Below are 14,609 nucleotides of genomic sequence, written 5' to 3'. Positions count from 1 at the left end.
GGAACAGATACTACGTGTCCTTGATATGTATGTCCCTGTCAGGCAGGGAAGAGATGGTCGAGTGAGGGAACCATGGTTGACAAGAGAGGTTGAATGTCTTGTTACGAGGAAGAAGGAGACTTATGTAAGGCTGAGGACACAAGGTTCAGACAGGGCGCTGGAGGGATACAAGATAGCCAGGAGGGAACTGAAGAAAGGGATTAGGAGAGCTAAGAGAGGGCATGAACAATCTTTGGCGGGTAGGATCAAGGAAAACCCCAAGGCCTTTTACACATATGTGAGAAATATGAGAATGACTAGAGCGAGGGTAGGTCTGATCAAGGACAGTAGCGGGAGATTGTGTATTGAGTCTGAAGAGATAGGAGAGGTCTTGAACGAGTACTTTTCTTCTGTATTTACAAATGAGAGGGGCCATATTGTTGGAGAGGACAGTGTGAAACAGACTGGTAAGCTCGAGGAAATACTTGTTAGGAAGGAAGATGTGTTGGGCATTTTGAAAAACTTGAGGATAGACAAGTCCCCCGGGCCTGACGGGATATATCCAAGGATTCTATGGGAAGCAAGAGATGTAATTGCAGAGCCGTTGGCAATGATCTTTTCGTCCTCACTGTCAACAGGGGTGGTACCAGGGGATTGGAGAGTGGTGAATGTCGTGCCCCTGTTCAAAAAAGGGACTAGGGATAACCCTGGGAATTACAGGCCAGTTAGTCTTACTTCGGTGGTAGGAAAAGTAATGGAAAGGGTACTGAAGGATAGGATTTCTGAGCATCTGGAAAGACACTGCTTGATTAGGGATAATCAGCACGGATTTGTGAGGGGTAGGTCTTGCCTTACAAGTCTTATTGAATTCTTTGAGGAGGTGACCAAGCGTGTGGATGAAGGTAAAGCAGTGGTTGTAGTGTACATGGATTTTAGTAAGGCATTTGATAAGGTTCCCCATGGTAGGCTTCTGCAGAAAGTAAGGAGGCATGGGATAGTGGGACATTTGGCCAGTTGGATAACGAACTGGCTAACCGATAGAAGTCAGAGAGTGGTGGTGGATGGCAAATATTCAGCCTGGAGCCCAGTGGCGTACCGCAGGGATCAGTTCTGGGTCCTCTGCTGTTTGTGATTTTCATTCATGACTTGGATGAGGGAGTTGAAGGGTGGGTCAGTAAATTTGCAGACGATACGAAGATTGGTGGAGTTGTGGATATTGAGGAGGGCTGTTGTCGGTTGTCCATTTTGGAAGGACAAATATGCGGAATACAGGGTTAACGGTAGAGTTCTTGGCAATGTGGAGGAGCAGAGAGATCTTGCGGTCTATGTTCATACATCTTTGAAAGTTGCCACTCAAGTGGATAGAGCTGTGAAGGAGGCCTATGGTGTGCTAGCATTCATTAACAGAGGGATTGAATTTAAGAGCCGTGAGGTGATGATGCAGCTGTACAAAACTTTGGTAAGGCCACATTTGGAGTATCGTGTACAGTTCTGGTCGCCTCATTTTAGGAAGGATGTGGAAGCTTTGGAAAAGGTGCAAAGGAGATTTACCAGGATGTTGCCTGGAATGGAGAGTAGGTCTTACGAGGAAAGGTTGAGGGTGCTAGGCCTTTTCTCATTAGAACGGAGAAGGATAAGGGGTGACTTGATAGAGGTTTATAAGATGACCAGGGGAATAGATAGAGTAGACAGTCAGAGACTTTTTCCCCGGGTGGAACAAACCATTACAAGGGGACATAAATTTAAGGTGAATGGTGGAAGATATAGCGGGATGTCAGAGGTAGATTCTTTACCCAGAGAGTAGTGGGGGTATGGACTGCACTGCCTGTGGAAGTAGTTGAGTCGGAAACATTAGGGACCTTCAAGCAGCTATTGGATAGGTACATGGATTACAGAAGAATGATATAGTGTCGATTAATTTGTTCTTAAGGGCAGCACGGTAGCATTGTGGATAGCACAATTGCTTCACAGCTCCAGGGTCCCAGGTTCGATTCCGGCTTGGGTCACTGTCTGTGCGGAGTCTGCACGTCCTCCCCGTGTGTGCGTGGGTTTCCTCCGGGTGCTCCGGTTTCCTCCCACAGTCCAAAGATGTGCAGGTTAGGTGGATTGGCCATGATAAATTGCCCTTAGTGTCCAAAATTGCCCTTAGTGTTGGGTGGGGTTTCTGGGTTGTGGGGATAGGGTGGAGGTGTTGACCTTGGGTAGGGTGCTCTTTCCAGGGGCCGGTGCAGACTCGATGGGCCGGGTGGCCTCCTTCTGCACTGTAAATTCTATGATAATCTATGATTAATCTAGGACAAAGGTTCGGCACAACATCGTGGGCCAAAGGGCCTGTTCTGTGCTGTATTATTCTATGTTCTATACCTACCAATGCTTCCAGCCTCACAGCCACCTCTCAGTGCTTCCAGATATTCTTCCAGATATTCACCCATGGCAGGCACTTCACCCAAAACAGTGTTACACAACCATTGACATTTTGCCCATCTCCTGTAGGACTTGGTGACACACAATAACAGGGAGCAGAAGAGAACTGATAGGAAACAAGATTGCCTACATTTTCTGATCCCCAAGGAGGAGATGATCCTCTGCTGATGCTGCAACCATGTACCACTTGCTTGCCACTCCAGCCACCTTCCCTCACAGAAATCTTCCTCTTCTGAATTCCTGCTTTCAGACACCCAAGAACTGCTGCCTTCCAAGTCATAGGAGCACCAGAATTAGGAAGGAGAGCAACACCAAAACACTATCGAACAGGCTTTGTCACTTCATCTGACATTCACAGCCACCAGCTCATGTACTGTACACATAACTTGGATGGTGGCACAAAGTTGTGATCAGCACATGGTGACTTACCAAGCAAGCAGGCTAAAATTCACAAATGGTTTATCTGCCAGTTCAGTGAAGGGCAATGTGTCTGCTGCAGATGAGGACCTCAATGCAGAAATGTACGCTGAAATGCATTAGCTGGCCTGCCCACGGTCCTCTGTCACAGTCAGGGAGTCCAGCTCCAATTTGACAGTGGAAATAACACAGTGCTTTTCCTCTCCACTGCCTCTGCTCTATCTCCTTGGCATCCTGCAGATCCAGAGGCACCGCCACTGCTGCCCCCAAACCTGGCTTATCTGATGAAAAAACGTTGAACAGATTGAACCTATACCCATTGGAGTTTAGAAGATCCTGAGGGGACTTGATTGGGTTGATACCAAGAGGATGTTTTCAGTTGTGGCAGAGACTAGAACTAGGGAACATAGTTTCAAAATGAGAGGTCTCCCTTTTAAGACTGAGAAAAGGAAACTTTGTTTTTTCTTGAGAGTGGTTAATCTATGGAATTTTCTTCCAGTGAAAGCTGGGTTATTGAATTTATTCAAGGCAGTGTTAGATTTTTGATAGACGAGGGGTCAAACGATATGTGGTGCGGACAGGAAAGTGGAGTTCAAACCACAACCAGATCAACCATGATCTTATTGAATGGCGGAGCAGGAACGAAGGGCCAAATGGCCTACTCCTGCTCCTAAGTCCTATGTTGCTGTGTTGCAGCCTTTGTGTAGACGAGTCACCGAGTCCTGTGCCATCCCTGTGAGGATGAGAAAACACTCTTTGACAAATGCAGGAACTCGCCTCCAAAAACACTTCAGAGTACTTCTGGAAACTTTAGATCATTGATCATCATAGAATTTACGGTACAGAAGGAATTTACACTGGAAAAAGTTCCAAAAATACCACACCTGCAATCAAGGTGCCTGACTCTTCAAATATAGCTACTCAAGGCCCCATTGTGCAGCTTCAGGCTTCTTTTCTCATGATCCTGGCATTACAGCAGCCGATTGGGTGTGATGTTTGGACCAAATCAACATCTCCCCATGCGTACAGGGTCACCCCATATTCTTGCCGAACACTGTGTAGCAAGAGGCCGACAGGAAATGCAGGTAAGTTACTATAGTGGTGTCCCTAATGGTCAAAGGTTACAAATAACTACTTGACACACAATTACAAGGGATTTTGTTTGGCTGTCAAAACTTTACCTTGTTCCTGAAATGGCTAAGTCACCTCTAAGCTTAATCACATTGCCTTTTGATTAATTTATCTTTCTTTTAATGTTTATATTTCAGTATATTTATTTTCTTGCACTTTAAGTTCAGTGCCCTCCCCACCACCACCTCTTCGTCACCCCCGTCACCCAATTCCATATACAACTCCCGAATTAGAAGATTGGGGAGACAACTTATTTATAGACCTGAGGTGGGATTCTCCCGCAATCAACGGGTCAGGCAGTACTGGCGCCAAAGAGTGGCGTAAACCACTCTGGCGTCGGGCCGCCCGGAAGGTGCGGAATCCTCCACACTTCCGGGGGCTAGGCCGGCGCTGGAGTGGTTGGTGCCACGCCATCCGGCGTCGAAGGGCCTCCGCCGGCCTATGCGCAGGAGCGGCAGCGTGTTGTGGCGCATGCGCAGAATCGCTGCCGTGATTTCTGCGCATGCGCAGGGGGTTTCTTCGCCAGGCCAGCGCGGAGGGAAAGAGTGCTCCCACGGCACAGACCCGCCCGCAGATCGGTGGGCCCCGATCGCGGGCCAGGCCACCGTGGGGTCCTCCCCCTGGGTCGGATCCCCCCGCGCCCCCCCGAGGACACCTCAAGCCGCCCTCCAAGCCAGGTCCCGCCGGTATGGACCTTGTCTAATCCACGCCAGCGGGACTGGCTGAAAACGGGCGGCTGCTCGGCCCATCGGGGCTCGGAGAATCGCCGGGGGAGCCACTGCCAACAGCCCCCGACCGGCGCAGCACGATCCCCGCCCCGCCCAAAAACCAGCGCAGGAGAATTCGGCAGCTGGATTTGGAGCGGCGGGGCGGGATTCACGCTGCCCCCGGCGATTCTCCGACCCAGCGGGGGATCGGAGAATCCCACCCCTGAATTTCAAAACGCCTAGTAAACGTCAAATAAGGTGACCATATATGTAATATTTCAACCAATAGTAATTCTGAGATTGTGTATTACTGAAAGGTTAGAATGTAATGAAGCTGCATTTTCTCAATTGCTGGGAGCAACAACCTGCTACCTGATTTTTATTTTTATTCATTTTTTACCCTGTAATCCTGCCTTCGTCTTGGTGTGCCACAGTCCTCGTCAGCTTAGAGGACATGATGATGGTTATTCACAGGCTATTGCCAATATACAGGTACAAGAAGTGTGCAAGAGCATTGCAAAGAGAGTGATTCATGCGTGTTTGTTTCCCCCATAAGAAAATGATCTATGTTTGTAGAACACCACAATGTGACAATTTAAATAGAAAACAATTGAGAACCTTTGCCCGACCCTACCATGGTGGATTAGTTCCTACACACTGCACCTAGCCAGCTAATTCAAGTTTTGCATTTTATCCTTTGTGAAATTTATGATCGAATCAAAATACAACAATCTGATTTAACATGTTACAGTTGCTACCGTAGCCACAATCAGTGTTCATTGAGCAAAACTACCTCATTAGCGAGTAACCAGGGATCATCTTGGTTGGAACTACATAAGAGAAAATAGATTTACGAGGCATCGAGTGAAGTAATATTGGTGGCAGGAGACCAGCTATCAGCAGTGAAATTAGCTGTAGGGAACACAACGATCATTATCAACAACTTTCTGTCCCCTGTTTTAATCTAGAAGACCAGCCAATAGGGGGAATTTAATGCCCTCCCCCATGGTGAGGTTGGTAGTAGCAGAGGGCATTTAATTGGACAGGATGGTGGCAGCTGGTGACCCTTTCTGCCTCTGCCAGAATTAAGTCAATTAAGGGCCTCATCCTGCCGCGAAGTGACAGGTGGGGGACCTTGCATACCGGGTGTGGTGAACGTATTGCTACCGCAATTCACCACTGTATTGTACTGTACTATGTTGATGCCCCTGTGGGCTCCGCCTGTGGTTCCGCCCCCTCAGGGGTGGTATATAAACCTGCAGCCTGTAGGCGGCACTCAGTACAGAGCAGTCGCAGGCAAGCACAGATCTAGCTTATTAAAACCATTGTTCACTTCTACTAATCGTCTCGTGTGAATTGATGGTCGCATCACCAGGGAGCCCAAAAAGCCAACCCTGCCGGGTTGCTTGCAGGCTTTCTGCACAGTATCCCTCGTTCAAAGGCACTTGGTGCCTGATTGAGGGACCCAGCATCAGGAAGGGGAGATTGACTGAGAGCCAAACCCCCACCAATGTTGATGAATCCTCTCCGCCAATATCCCCACTCTGTGATCACCCTCCCCCCATCACATACCTGAGGCCTGGATCCCTTAGCAATTTGGGCCCTCAGGTGGGTGTCTTACTGTAAGCAACCACTGCCTCTCATTGACGCTGCCGAGCAATGAAGGACTGCTGGCTTTTAATTGGCTGGCAGCTGTAAGCAGGCAGGCCTTCTGTAACGTGACACTTGATCCAAGAGAGGGCCCACCTTGGCCCAGTTAAGTGCCTGATTTGCACTTGGTTCTGTGCATCTTCCCAAAAAGAGCCAGCACAAGGTTCTTGCCGGCTGGTGAGGCATCATCACCTAAACTAAATTCCACCAAAAATTGCCATATCAGGAAAATATTTCTAGTAATTTTCATCATCATCAGCAGGTCAAGTATTGGAGAGTTGACTACAGTCTTGCTACTGGTTGCTACCATTGAAAAAAATTAATACAGGTTAACAAAATTAAATTATAGATTTACAATTAGTTTCTACTGTTGTATGAAATTATTATTTTTTCCCCTCTAGGTGTATTATTGCAGATCTCTAGCAATTGCATTCATTGAGTACAATGTGTTGCAAAGATTTCACGATTTTATTCATAATTCTGACACACCAATCAAATTGCTGCCTGTGTTAGAGCGGCTCAGTTCCTTATATGGTCTCTGGTCTCTTACTAAACAGACAGCAGTGTTGTACCAAGGTGAGTATGATTTGAATTGCTATCATTTGCCTTATTTTAATTTCCTATGTCCACAGTTAATACAGGATTTGACTATGTAAATTTGGTAGGCTGTAATATACTGTCTGGTTGTGGGATGCCTTTATGTTCAGTCTGTGTTTATACTCAGGAAGGACCATCATCTTGGACTGTCAACAGCTATAATTTTCTCCAAGGTTTTAGCCTTCTTATCATCGTCATTTTTTATCTTTAGTCATTACAATTGGATTTCACTTTCTTCCTGAGCACTCATGTCTCACTTCCGAACCAATGTCTCCTGCCTAAAGTATGATGAACTTAGAAACACTTCCCAAACAATGTTTGATGGAAAAGAAATCAAGCTGAAGTAAGCGAATCATTATTGCATTATGGCAGGCCAATTGCAGATCATGACACACTTAGTTAGATGAATCATTTATTGGCAAACTCATTTGCTACATTCTGGATCTGACCATGGGAGCATGCAGTGGAATTAAAGATTAAGATAGATTCTGCTGCCTAAACTACCAGTGAAATGAAGATCACCTCCACCAACAAGAACTGATCTTCCTGCACTCGGCATAAGTTTGGAAATCTCACCATTAAGCTTGAATTTGGAGGTTGGAGGGATATCTTCTGAAGGTGATTGGGGAGGATCAGGCGGAGTTTGTGAAGGGAAGGCAACTGTTCACGAACGTGAGGAGGTTGCTGAATGTGATCCTGTCTCCGGCGAAGGGAAAGGAGATGGAGGTGGTGGTAGCACTGGATGCAGAGAAGGCATTGATGCACTATCAATTACCACAAAGACGAGAGTAGTAGAATAATCGAGGCTTTATTGCGCAAAGATGTGCCTCCTGTAGCTGGAACCAGAATGGCTACAGCACGGCGAGCACACACATTTATACCCCGCCTTCTGGGCGGAGCCAGCAGGCAGGGATTTACCCATATACCTCTATTATACGGGCAGTGCCGTAATATATGTAATACAACTCGTGGTGACTACCACATTCACCCCCTGCTTTAAAAAAAAGAGTCTGGCGGGGGAGGTGGAAAACATTACAAGTTACGTCTGTCGGTGCTTAAGTGATGTGGGTGCCGACTTGGTCACCTGCGACTCCGGGAGCGTGTTGTCCTCGTCTTCGTCACCCCTGCGTGGAACCAGTGGGAGGACGGATTCTACTGGGGCTGCGGTGAGGTTCGCTGGAGGGAGGGTGAGTGGCGCAGGGGTGAATGAGGCAACCGGGGGAGGGGGGGGGGCGGTGTCAGGTCAGGGGTAGTGGAGGGGGGGGTCCAGGGGGTGCCAGGTCCCGGAGGGAGACTGTCCTGGCGCCCGTCGGGGTGTACCACGTAAGCGTACTGCGGGTTTGCATGTAGGAGGTGGACTTTTCCGACCAAAGGGTCCGACTTATGGATCCGCACATGCTTCTGAAGGAGGACGGGTCCAGGAACTGTCAGCCATGTTGGGAGCGAGACCCCGGAGGTGGACTTCCTGGCGAAGGCAAACACACGTTCGTGAGGGGTCTCGTTGGTCGCGGTGCAAAGGAGCGATCAGATGGAGTGGAGCGCGTCGGGGAGGACCTCCTGCCAGTGGGAGACCGGGAGATTTTTAGACCGCAGGGCCAGCAGCACGGCCTTCCAGACCGTCCCGTTCTCCCTCTCCACCTGCCCGTTTCCTTAGCGGTTGTAGCTGGTCGTCCTGCTCGAGGCAATGCCCTTGCTGAGCAGGAACTGACGCAGCTCATCGCTCATAAAAGCGGATCCCCGATCGCTGTGGATGTAGGTGGGGAAACCGAACAGAGTGAAGATGCTGTGGAGGGCTTTAAGTCATATCGGGGCATGGGATGGCGAAAGGGAACCGGGAGTACTCATCAATCACGTTCAGAAAGTACGTGTTGCGGTCGGTGGAGGGGCGGGGCCCTTTGAAGTCCATGCTGAGGCGTTCAAAGGGACGGGAGGCCTTCACCAGGTCCGCTTGATCTGTCCGGTAGAAGTTTGGCTTGCACTCTGCGCAGACCTGGCAGTCTCTGGTGACGGTCCTGACCTCCTCAATGGAGTAGGGCTGGTTGCGGGCCTTGATGAAATGGAAGAACCGGGTGACCCCCGGGTAGCAGAGGTCATAGTGGAGAGCCCGGAGTCGGTCCACTTGTGCGCTGGCACATGTACCACGATAGGGCATCAGGGGGGCTCATTGAGTTTCCCCGGACGATACAAAATCTCATAGTTATAGGTGGAGAGCTCGATCCTCCACCTCAAGATCTTGTCATTTTTGATCTTGCCCCGGTGTGTATTATTAAACATAAAGGCAACTGACCATTTGTCAGTGAGGAGAGTGAATCTCCTGCCGGCCAGGTAATGCCTCCAATGTCGCACAGCTTCCACAATGGCTTGGGCCTCCTTTTCGACAGAGGAGTGCCGAATTTCGGAGGCACGGAGGGTGCGGGAAAAAAAGGCCACGGGCCTGCCCGCCTGGTTGAGGGTGGTGGCCAGAGCTTCGTCCGATGCATCACTCTCCACCTGGAAGGGGAGGGACTCGTCGACCGCGTGCATTGTGTCCTTGACGATGTCTGCCTTGATACGGTTGAAGGTCTGGCGGGCCTCAGCCGTCAGGGCAAAAACTGTCGACTGAATGAGTGGGCGGGCCTTGTCCGCATAATTAGGGACCCACTGGACATAGTAGGAGAAAAACCCCAGGCATCGTTTCAGGGCCTTGGGGCAGTGAGGGAGTGGGAATTCCATGAGGGGGCGCATGCGGTCGGGGTCGGGCCCTGGGACTCCATTTTCCATGACATAGCCAAGGATGGCTAAGCGGTTGGTGCGGAACACGCATTTCTCCTTATTGTATGTGAGATTAAGGAGTTTGGCAGTCTGGAGGAATTTTTGGAGGTTTGTGTCGTGGTCCTGCTGATCATGGCCGCAGATGGTGATGTTATCTAGGTACGGGAAGGTGGCCCGCAGTCCGTACCGGTCAACCATTCGGTCCATCTCTCGCTGGAAGACCGAGACCCCATTAGTGATGCCGAAAGCAACCCTAAGGAAGTGATAGAGGCGGCCATCTGCTTCGAACGCAGTGCATTGGCGGTCCTCCGGGCGGATGGGGAGCTGGTGGCAGGCGGACTTCAGGTCCACTGTGGAAAAGACTCGATACTGCGCAATCTGATTGACCATGTCAGATATGCGTGGGAGGAGGTACGCGTCGAGCCCCCTCGATGGTCTGACTGTAGTCAATGACCATCCTGTGTTTCTCCCCAGTCTTTACTACTACCACTTGAGCTCTCCAGGGGCTGTTGGTGGCCTCAATGACCCCTTCCTGCAGAAGCCGTTGGACCTCCGACCTGATGAAGGTCCTGTCCTGGGCACTGTACCGTCTGCACCTAGTGGCGACGGGTTTGCAATCCGGGGTGAGGTTCGCAAACAGGGAAGATGGATCGACCTTGAGGGTCGTGAGGCCGCATATGGGGAGGGGGTGTAGGGGTCCCCCGAATTTTAAGGTTAGGCTTTGGAGATGGCACTGAAAGTCCAGGCCGCGTAACAGCAGCGCAGAGGTGGGGGAGGACGTAGAGTCGGAAGTTGCTGAACTCTACACCCTGGACGGTGAGGGTCGTGATGCGTACATTTCTGCATTGGGATCCGGAGGCCACAGAGGATTTTCTGGGTGACAAAGAACAAAGAAATGTACAGCACAGGAACAGGCCCTTCGGCCATCCAAGCCCGTGCCGACCATGCTGCCCGACTAAACTACAATCTTCTACACTTCCTGGGTCCGTATCCCTCTATTCCCATCCTATTCATGTATTTGTCAAGATGCCCCTTAAATGTCACTATCGTCCCTGCTTCCACCACCTCCTCCGGTACATAAGAACATAAGAACTAGGAACAGGAGTTGGCCATCTGGCCCCTCGAGCCTGCTCCGCCATTTAATGAGATCATGGCTGATCTTTGTGGACTCAGCTCCACTCTCCGGCCCGTACACCATATCCCCGAATCCCTTTATTCTTTAGAAAGGCATCTATCTTTTTCATAAAAACGTTTAAAGAAGGAGCCTCAACTGCTTCACTGGGCAAGGAATTCCAGAGATTCACAACCCTTTGGGTGAAGAAGTTCCTCCTACACTCCGTCCTAAATCTACCTCCCCTTATTTTGAGACTATGCCCCCTAGTTCTGCTTTCCCCGTGGAAACAACCTGCCCGCATCTATCCTATCTATTCCCTTCATAATTTTATATGTCTCAGTAAGATCCCCCCGCATCCTTCTAAACTCCAATGAGTACAGTCCCAGTCTACTCAACCTCTCGTCATAATCTAATCCCCTCAACTCTGGGATCAACCTAGTGTATCTCCTCTGCACTCCCTCCAGTGCCAATATGTCGGTAGCGAGTTCCAGGCACCCACTACCCTCTGTGTAAAAAACTTGCCTCGTACGTCTACTCTAAACCTTGCCCCTCTCACCTTAAACCTATGCTTGCTAGTAATTGACCCCTCTACCCTAAGCCTCTGACTATCCACTCTGTCTATGCCCCTCATAATGTTGTAGACCTCTATCAGGTCGCCCTCAACCTCCGTCGTTCCAGTGAGAACAAACCGAGTTTATTCAACCGCTCCTCATAGCTAATGCCCTCCATACCAGGCAACATTTTGGTAAATCTCTTCTGCACCCTCTCTAAAGCCTCCACATCCTTCTGGTAGTGTGGCGACCAGAATTGAACACTATACTCCAAGTGACAGGGTGTACCGGGAGGGAGCAGCGCCTTACCAGAGTGGAGTGGATGAAGCTCTCTGTGCTCCCAGAGTCAAAAAGGCAGGTCGTCTCGTGCCCATCGATCTTCACTGTCGTCGTCGCGGCTGCAACATTGCAGGGCCGGGACTGATCCAGGGTGATGGAGGCGAGCTGCGGTAGATGCTGGGAGGTCCCGGGCTGGACAGCGGTGGTGGAGGTAGCGGCAGGCGATGAACGGCCAGATGAGCAGAGGTCCTGAGACGCCGTCCACAATGGGGCCGAAGGTGGCGCCCGCGGGGCGCAAATGGCGGGTGACATCAAAGATGGCGGCGCCCACGGGCTGCACATGGCTTGCGGTGAAGAAGATGGCTGCGCCCACGGGCCGCACGTGGTTTGCGAAGGGGAAAATGGCGGCACACGTGGGGGGTATAGGAACCCCGGGCCTGGAAACAGCAGCAACCAACCAGGCCTGGCAAACGGAAACAAAGTGTCCCTTCTTCCCACAGCCGTTGCAGGTCGCGCTCCGCGCCGGGCAGCGCTGCCTGGGGTGTTTGTTTTGCCCGTAAAAATAGCACCTGGGTCCCCCAGAGTTGGCTGGCTCCCGCAGGCTTGCGGTGAGCTGGAGTCGGAAGCTGGTGGGGCCCACAAGGGTGCCGCGCGGTCGGTGACGTAGGACTGGACGTTACGGGAGGCCACTTCTAACAAATTAGCGAGCTGCCTAGTTCCCGCAAGATCAAGCGTACTCCCTTCCAGTATCCGCTGGCGGACGTACGCAGACTTCATGCCCGTAACGTAAGCGTCTCGAATTAAACGTTTGGTGTGCTGGACTGCCGAAACTGCCTGGCAGTCACAGTTCCTACCTAGGCTGTGCATGGCACGCCAGAAATCGTCCAAAGACTCCCCGGGGAGTTTCTGTCTCGTGGACAGGAGTGCCTCGCATATACTTGATTGACTGGTCGAACGTAATGTCCCTTCAGGAGCTCCATCACTTCGGACTAAGTGGGCGCATCCCGGATGAGAGGAAAAATGTTAGGGCTCACCCGTGAATAGAGGACTTGGAGGTTCTGCGAGTCGAGGGTTCCTCAGCGGATGTTCGGAGGTAGCTTTCGAAGCAGGCTAGCCAGTGGTCAAAGGCGGATGTAGCGTTGGCTACTTGAGGGCTCAGCTGCAGGCGATCAGGCTTGATGCGGAGGTACATCGTTTAAAAAAATCTTTGCTCAATAAATTGATGTACTATCAATTACCACAAAGACGAGAGTAGTGGAATAATCGAGGCTTTATTGAGCAAAGATGTTGTGCCTCCTGTAGCTGGAACAAGAACAGCACCGGCGGGCACACACATTTATACGCCGCCTACTGGGCGGAGCTAGCAGGCAGGGATTTACCCATATACCTCTACTATACAGACAGTACCGTAATACATGTAATACAACTAGTGGTGACTACCACAGGCATTTGATCGAGTAGAGTAGGGTTACTTGATGGCGGTATTGGAGAGATTTGGAATTGGGCCAAGGTTTGTGCCGTGGGTGCGGCTGTTGTACAAGGAGCTAATAGCGAGTGTTTGCACTAACAGCATAAACTTGGGGTACTTTGTACTGCCCCGGGGTACAAGGCATGGGTGCCCTATACCCCCCGTGTTTGCATTGACTATAGAGCCCTTGGCCAATGTGCTAAGGAGCTCGGGGCTGTGGAAGGGGATAGTGAGAGGGGTTGGTGGAGCATAGGGTGTTCCTTACACACCGATGATCTGCTATTGTATATCAGAACTGAGCACGTCGGTGGGGAATATAATGGAGCTGCTCCAAAGATTCGGGACGTACTTGGGGTATAAATTGAATTTAGGCAAAAGTGAGTATTTTATGATCGGGAGTAGGGGCGGGGGTGGTGGGCTGCCATTCCGTTTGGTGACAACCTATTTTGGGTACTTGGGGGTGGCAGGTGGCCCAGGATTGGGGAGAGCGCCAAAAATATAATTTTTCTGATTTGGTGGGGAGCGCGAATCATAGAATTTACAGTGCAGAAGGAGGCCATTCGGCCCACCGGCAATTGGAAAGAGCACCCTACCTACGCCCACACCTCCACCCTATCCCTGTAACCCAGTAACTCCTCCTAACCTTTTTGGACACTAAGGGCAATTTAGTATGCCCAATCCACCTAACCTGCACATCTTTGGACTGTGGGCAGAAACCGGAGAACCTGGAGGAATCCCACGTAGACACGGGGAGAAGGTGCAGACTCCACACAGACAGTAACCCAAGCCAGGAATCAAATCTGGGACCATGGAGCTGTGAAACAATAGTGCTAACCACTAGGCTACCATGCCGCCCCCGAAAAGAAACTACTCATCCTAACCTTTGTCAGGTGAGCCCTCTGTACCACATTAAACTGGGTCAGGCTGGGCCTCACACAGGAGGACATGGAGTTTACCCTGCAAAGGACCTCACTCCACACTGCTCGTCCAAATTAGATCCCAATTCCCCCTCCAAATTTGCCTTCACTTCATCTCCGCCGACTCTGTTGACAAGATCTGACCATAGATACCCAAACTACTCCCTCCACCTGACCAGGCTAAAAACAGAATCATCCTCAACAGGGAGGATGGTGGAGACAAGGGAAATGAGGGAAAACCTTTCGCTGGGGCAGCAATTGGCACGGGGATAACGAGGATAGGATGGAGGCGTGGAGCTTAAGTAGGGTGCTCTTTCCAAGGGCTGGTGCAGACTTGATGGGCCGAATGACCTCCTTCTGCACTCTAAATTCTATGATTCTATGATAATAAGTTCCAAATCTGGAAGTATTGGAACAAGTTTGCCCAGAGAGTTGAAACTTTACCTATAGCTCCTCAAAACTGGCAAACCGGCACTCCATTAACAAGTCCCCTAACCTCTCAAGACCTTTCCGCTCCCACGACCTAAACATTGAGTCTAAACTCAACGGCATAAAAATATGGTTACTAAAGATAGGGGCCAACAACGACATGGAACCAAGCTTAAAATGTTGTGTAAATTACTT

At 50.4% G+C, this 14,609-nt stretch overlaps 1 protein-coding gene across 2 annotated transcripts in view; it reads left to right on the top strand.

Moving 5' to 3' along the window:
- The window catches only part of acox3 (acyl-CoA oxidase 3, pristanoyl), a 267,755-nt gene that overhangs the window by 229,246 nt on the left and 23,900 nt on the right, over nucleotides 1–14,609 (top strand). For both annotated transcript variants that reach the window (XM_072495914.1, XM_072495915.1), the window contains exon 15: nucleotides 6,710–6,884. In XM_072495914.1, coding sequence (XP_072352015.1) covers nucleotides 6,710–6,884 — 175 coding nt within the window. The remainder of the gene's footprint in view (nucleotides 1–6,709; nucleotides 6,885–14,609) is intronic.

Source organism: Scyliorhinus torazame, chromosome 3, assembly GCF_047496885.1.
Source record: "Scyliorhinus torazame isolate Kashiwa2021f chromosome 3, sScyTor2.1, whole genome shotgun sequence".
NCBI classification, from domain to species: domain Eukaryota; kingdom Metazoa; phylum Chordata; class Chondrichthyes; order Carcharhiniformes; family Scyliorhinidae; genus Scyliorhinus; species Scyliorhinus torazame.
Note: the sequence above shows the minus strand (reverse complement) of the source record. Positions and strands in the feature narration are given on the sequence as shown.